The 6,366-nt window shown below is 39.4% G+C and overlaps 1 protein-coding gene across 6 annotated transcripts in view; it reads right to left on the bottom strand.

Annotated features, from left to right (window-relative positions):
* Positions 1 to 6,141, bottom strand: part of CCDC88A (coiled-coil domain containing 88A) — a 125,433-nt gene extending 119,292 nt beyond the window's left edge. For 5 of the 6 annotated variants that reach the window (XM_005686619.3, XM_005686617.3, XM_013967664.2 and 2 more), the window contains exons 1-2: positions 5,200 to 6,050; positions 5,003 to 5,103 (exon numbers count right to left, since the gene is read on the bottom strand). In XM_005686619.3, coding sequence (XP_005686676.2) covers positions 5,003 to 5,103; positions 5,200 to 5,262 — 164 coding nt within the window. In that variant the 5' untranslated portion in view covers positions 5,263 to 6,050. Of the gene's footprint in view, positions 1 to 5,002; positions 5,104 to 5,199 lie in introns of all 6 variants that reach the window. The other variant, XM_013967661.2, reaches the window with a different exon arrangement.

Below are 6,366 nucleotides of genomic sequence, written 5' to 3' on the forward strand. Positions count from 1 at the left end.
CGGGCATGCACTGAGAACTGGTACTATGCAAAGATAAAAACAGAGAATCGGGCAGTAGCCAGATCTCAAAGTAGTCTAGACATTCCATAACATGTTTACTCTGAAGGCAGAAGAAGGCTGCTGAGCCATCTTACAGATAGGAGTGACATGCTAAAATCTGCATATTGAAAAATTTCCCATGATTACAGATGAGGAGACAACTTGAAGTGGGGCAAGCCAAAGGTAAGAAAACCAGTCAGGGGCTACTGCATTAACCAGAGTCAAGGACACATCTGAGAAATACTTGGGAGGTAAATCAAAAACCAGGTAGAAAGAGAGCAACTCTGACTATATCATGAGTGCATTCTTAAAGAAGTCAAAACAAACAAACAAAAAAAACTGAACAAAAACTGTATGAGAGATCATACCAAAATTCAGAGTCAATGCCATACTTGGTAAGAAAACATGCATTTTATTAGACATTTGACAGTTACTTAGTCATGAAGTTAGCACAGTATATTTTTGAATCTTAAGCACTAATAGAATAAAGGAAGATTTCTCAGTCAACTTCCTCTATTTAATGCCTTCTTTAGGTATACTTTATGAAGCTGCTTCTTCGGAAATACTTAAGCAGAAGTTGGATGACCATGTGTCACATAAGAATGATTTTCATGGTAGATGATTTTTTAAATCCCTTCAAATTCAAGATTTCTAAAAGAAGAAATGCCATAAACAAGTATATCACAATTACTACATAATTCAAGTACTGTAGGGGTCTATCGAATGAGGTTGAATCACAGAATTTCCAAATATGGTTTTGATATTATTAACAACTTTTCAGTACTTAAAACCCTAACATAACCATATTTTCAACTGCTTATAGTAGTATGACTAAAATTATGAAATCAGCTACAATGTCACAAATACCTTAAAAATTCACAGCAAGTAATATCCTAAATTGGTTGCAAAACTGCATGACATCTCAAACAGGAAAATGATTATTTCCACTTCACTGTCACCAAGCCCTATGTCTGATAACTAGCACTGAAGAGAAAAGATCTCATCTGGTTGAAGTAGGAAAATGCCCTGCAGCATGCAGAAGAGCTGGCCATCATTACAGACCTCTGAATAGCTTCCTCTTCCCATCAGTTAGGGGGCTGATGCCTTGTCACAGGCTCTTACAGAGATTCTTTGATTCAAGGAGCTACTCAATGAAATTCAGGATTCATCTCTGAATAAAGTGAATCCCAAACCAGTGAACAGACTCTGAAATGATAAGGCAGAGTCATAAACTAGAATGAAGAGGTCCACTCTTTACTTTCAAATCCTGGGTAAAAAATGGCAAATCCAGAAGTCACTAAATTAATGAATATTCTTACTCTTTAGATGAAAAAAAAAAATTCTACCATAAGGATCCTATAATGAAATTCTGTCACATCTGAAAGCAGGAATACAAGACAGGTTTTAAGTATATAAACAGATTTTCACATCTGGCCAAGATGAAATTAAAGGAACCAAATTTACCCTCCTGCCTGAAACAACTGAGGGGGTGGAGGGGTGGGGAAGGACACAAAACATACGAAGCATTTTTCAAAACAATGGACGCCAGGCAACAAAGAACAGTAGATCCTTCATAGATGGGAAACATACAAAATAAATCCTACCATTGTACCAGTTTATTGCCTTGAAAGAGTTTCTAGGCCGCAAAACAGGAATGGGGAACGGAGGCAGAGCACAGTGGTCTCCTTGAATCCAGGACACATAACTTAGCCTGGCGACAGCAAGGTGACCTTCATATACACAGCAGAGCACCTAAGAGAGAGCTGCTCAGAAAGATCCAGAGATCTGCACAGGTTATCCCTCAAGTCTTTACCTGAGTACTTATCAGTACATATGTGTGAAGAAACCATCCACGGGCAATGAAAGAACCACTAAGAAGGATTAGAAGGAACACCACCCAGAGTGCACAGAAGGCCAGGAACAGGTCCCTGTTCCCACTGCCAGAGTACTCAAAAGGGTTTTGCCTCAACAGTGCCACAAAGCAAAGTGGTACTGCCTAACACAACTTCAAAGCAAGATCTGAAAAGACCACTGTTTCCAAGTAACTTAACTGCATTCCAAAACAAAGCTCAAAAATATTTTTAATGAGATGCAAAAAAATCCAGCACCCAACAACAAAGTAAAATTTCAAATGTCTGGCATCTAATAAAAAAATTACCAGGTATGCAAAAAGCAAGGAAGCACAATCCATAGCGAGAAAAAAAATCAATCAAAACCAACCAAGAAACAGCACAGACAATATTAGAAGACATGAACATTAAGCCAATTATTACTGTACTCTCTATGTTCAAGAAGCTACAGAAAAGACAAAACATGAAATCTATAGACATGGAAGATATAAAAAAGACTGAATTTTTAGAGATGGAACTACAGTATCTAAAATGAAAAACACACTGGATGGGACTAACAGCAGATTAAACATTACAGAAAAAAAGGATTAACGAATTAGCAAGATTACCCAAAGTGAAACAGAGAAAAAGACTGAAAAGAAAACTGAATGGTATATCAACAAACATCAAGGAGCCTGATTTACATGTAACTGGACTTCCAAGAGGAGGAAAGGGGACAAAGAAAAGACATATATACATATATACTTAAGAAATAATGGACAGATTTTTTCCAAATTTGATAAAAACTATAAAACCACAGATCCAAGAAGCTCAATGAACTCCAAGCACAAGAAATGTCACACACACAAAATAATCCATATGCTGCATTTACAAACGGTTCTCACTCACAAATTCTATAACCAAACTTAATCTAGAAATTATTTTTAGGTTAACTTACTAGGTACAATTTCAACTGACAATTTAATATAATAAATCAAAAGTTAATTTGAGCAAAGTGCTCAGTAGAAATCTTAATGATTTCAAAATTAGCAAAATATTGCTTTTAAAACAATGTGTATTTTGTTGCCCTATTAGGTAAATAATTAGGTAATAAATTACAATAAATTTGTGTTGATCTCATAAGACACTTTTTAAAAAACTAAAACATATGTCTTTCTTTTTTTCTTAATTTTCTTTTCCTTTAATTTATACAGGTCATTCAGAACAGAATTAGGACACTGAAAACACTTTTAAAGAAACTAAAAGGTGGAATTAAAAACAGAAGCAGATTTGAGGTTTGGAATGGAGCTAGTCTTCCCAAAAAAACAACCTGGCAACCACTATTTTGGAACACCATTACTTCAAAATATACACACACATATATATTTTAAGTATAAAACTATACCCAAAGTGGAAACAAGCTAAAGTGTCTGTTTTTAGCACCTCGGCTAACTATTCTGGCTTCAAAAAAAATCCACTAAATACTTCTTGGAAAAAGGATCATTCAAATAAAAACCATTAAAGGAGAAAACTGATATATTTTCCTATATTTATGAACACACCTTCTTTTTAGGGTTTAACATACAAACTCAAAATCTTCTGTCTAAAAACAAATAAGAAAAGAGACACAGGGGAACAAGTTCTGAGTATCTACTGTAATGGCTACCCTTCCTGTCATTTGTGTTCCCTAAAATAGAAGTTGGTTTAATTATTCTACCATTTTGCTTGGAAAATGGAGGGATATTTCAAAGATTAAAGATACTTCCATAGGAAAGCTGCCCAAAATATATTTATTATCCCTGGAAATAATTATGTCCACATTCCCTTTTCCTTTCTTAAGAAAAAAAAAAACATTCAGATAACATATTTCTTTGGGTGCCTATACAAAAAAAAAAAACACTTTTGGAAACATGTAGTAGTGTAATACTTTGCTGTACGATCAATACATATATGAAAAACAACACAAAGTCTCTGAGCATAGACTACAAGACTCTGAGTACACAGACTGAAGTTACAAGTGGAACAGTCATTTATGGATTTCACTATACCTTCTTTTAAGTAGAAAAATCTAAAGAGAAAACTAATACCAAAAATATACAAAATTGATCATTTTTATGTTAGGGTATTAGTCTATTAACAGTAGACTTATTCTCTGGTAACATTTACTAATAATGCACTAAATTCCCCACATATCTAACACAAAGAATATCTTAAAATAGAAAGTTTCAAACTACTCTTGTAATCAGGTAGTATTCAAGAGAAATAAGGCTAATACACATAATTTTGAGCACAGCTGTAATATTCACTACACTGATGTGCTGAGAATGCACCTAATGCTACAATATCTATGATAAAGAGTTTTTATTTCATTGACCCAGCTACCAATGTGATTTCGATATTCAACTGCCACCTCAAAAACACTTTTCTACTTAATTTAAAGCCAACATTATAAATATAAAAAACAAAGATTTGCCTACTAAATCATTAGCTAACTGTCATCAAGATTTCGATCACCTGCATTTCAAAACAAGCTCTAAGAACACCTTAAAATGATTCCCCAAATATTAATCAAATAATTCACACAATCAATCATCTAATCAGACTTTAGTTATTATATGCATTTAAATTACTTCCTACAGCAACAGTCTTCACCAATCAGAACTGCTATTTGAAATTCTTTTCTCTGAAATCTGTTACTTCACCAGTTTCAAAATTTGAGCCATTTATTTTTAGACACTAAGGTTAATAGGAAACATTCTGTACCAAATGCACATAACTTTACAGTAAACGCTCCCCCCCCCAGCCCCCCACCTCAGGAAACTATTCTAATTCTCCTCCTCATTTTACCAAATTATCAAAAAGGACACAATGTGGTTTGGATTTCAGCACTGAAGACAGTAAGTGACAATATATGATTTGCAGAATGAAAAATTAAAGTTTCACAATTTTAACAGGTATAATTACTGGCTTGTGATAAATGGGGTGGGCACGTAAGATTATCACCTTTCAAGGTGCAGTTCTTAAACCACCTGAATTTTTCTGATCAAAGATCTTAAAACATAGTCTCTAAGTTCACAGTGTGCAATTAAAAAAAAAAAAAAAAGCTGCCTTGAAAGAAAAAACAGAGCACTTACATTTGAAGCATGACTTGGTTCAAGAATACCCCATCCACCAAAGCCACATACTCATCCAGGTTGGTCCCATTTCCTGCAGCCAGAGGTCCAAACGTTTTAACCTAGAACAGAAGGATCATTACGACACGAACGCCCACCTCCATCTCTGCAGCCACAAATAATGCAGCAAAATATGCAACAAATAACACCCCACTTACCCAAGTGACCAAGGGGCTGGTCATGAACTGCTCCAGAAGGGGAGTAAAAACCTCGTTCTCCATTTTACAGAGAATGTACTTGAAAAAAAAAAAAAAGGAACTACCACAAAAAAAACGCCTAGAGTATTGGTCACTAAACGCTGAAGAAGTAAGTAGAAATCAATGAAAGTCCACTTTGGCACGGGAAGAAAATCCCATCGTGGAGGGGAAAAAAACTCTCCCTCCTCAAAAAACACCCCAGAGGGAAACGAATCGAAATCCCGAAAAGTGGCTTCGACAGCAGCCACGAGCGGCAGCCTGCGCTGGAAATGTCTGTACCGGGCGAGGAGGGGCAGAGAAAAGGCATCTGGAGGAGGAGGAAGGGAGAAGGGGCTGGAGCAGCAAGACAAAAAGCCCGTCAAGGTTGCCCAGCTCCTGGAGGAGCCAGACCAACGAGGCTGCCCCCAACGAATTAATCCCACCGTGGGTTAAATGAAATCCCACGTTAGATACTATGTTAAGGGTTCCGAGCGGCCGCCAGGCTAGACCTCAGTGTTCCGCTCAACACGTTCCACCCACCAGTGGGCATGGAACAGATTTGACCCACGGAGCTTTCCCTGCCTGCAGCCCCTCACCAACGACAGGCAGCACTCGCTCCTTCCCCCCGAGCACACACCATCTCTCAGCCGCCTTCGAGCCTCGCCGCCTGCCCCCTTCCCCTCCCGGGGGGTGGGGGCTTGAATGAGTGTCCCTAACCCCCCAGCTTCCCAAGCCCCGCCAGCCTTTTCAGTGCGCCTCTGGGAAGCCCTGGCACAAAATCACCGCCGCGCTCCAGCCTCCTCCTCCGCCCTCTCTAGAGGAGCCGGAGTAACGGCCTCAGAACCGCAGTGCCGCATCACACCCCGCTCCTTGCCGCTCAACTAGCGCCTCCAGCCAGCCATCAAAGGGAGCGTGCAGCTCCCTCCGCGGCCATATCCTTCCGCCAACACCCCGCCCCTCCCGCGCCGCAAGCCTCTGGATTGTGGGAGAAGAAAACCGCTGCATGAGCGCGCTCCCGAGTACGCGCGACCCCGGGCCGGCCCCGCCGCCGCCCAGATCCTAGCGACGGGCGCGGCGTGGACGCGCGCTCGCTGCAGCTGCTGCGGTGGCCGGCTCCTCGCTCGCGCCCAGGATGGTTGCCAGGGCCCG

The sequence above is a fragment of the Capra hircus genome, chromosome 11 (genome assembly GCF_001704415.2).
Source record: "Capra hircus breed San Clemente chromosome 11, ASM170441v1, whole genome shotgun sequence".
Lineage (NCBI taxonomy): Eukaryota > Metazoa > Chordata > Mammalia > Artiodactyla > Bovidae > Capra > Capra hircus.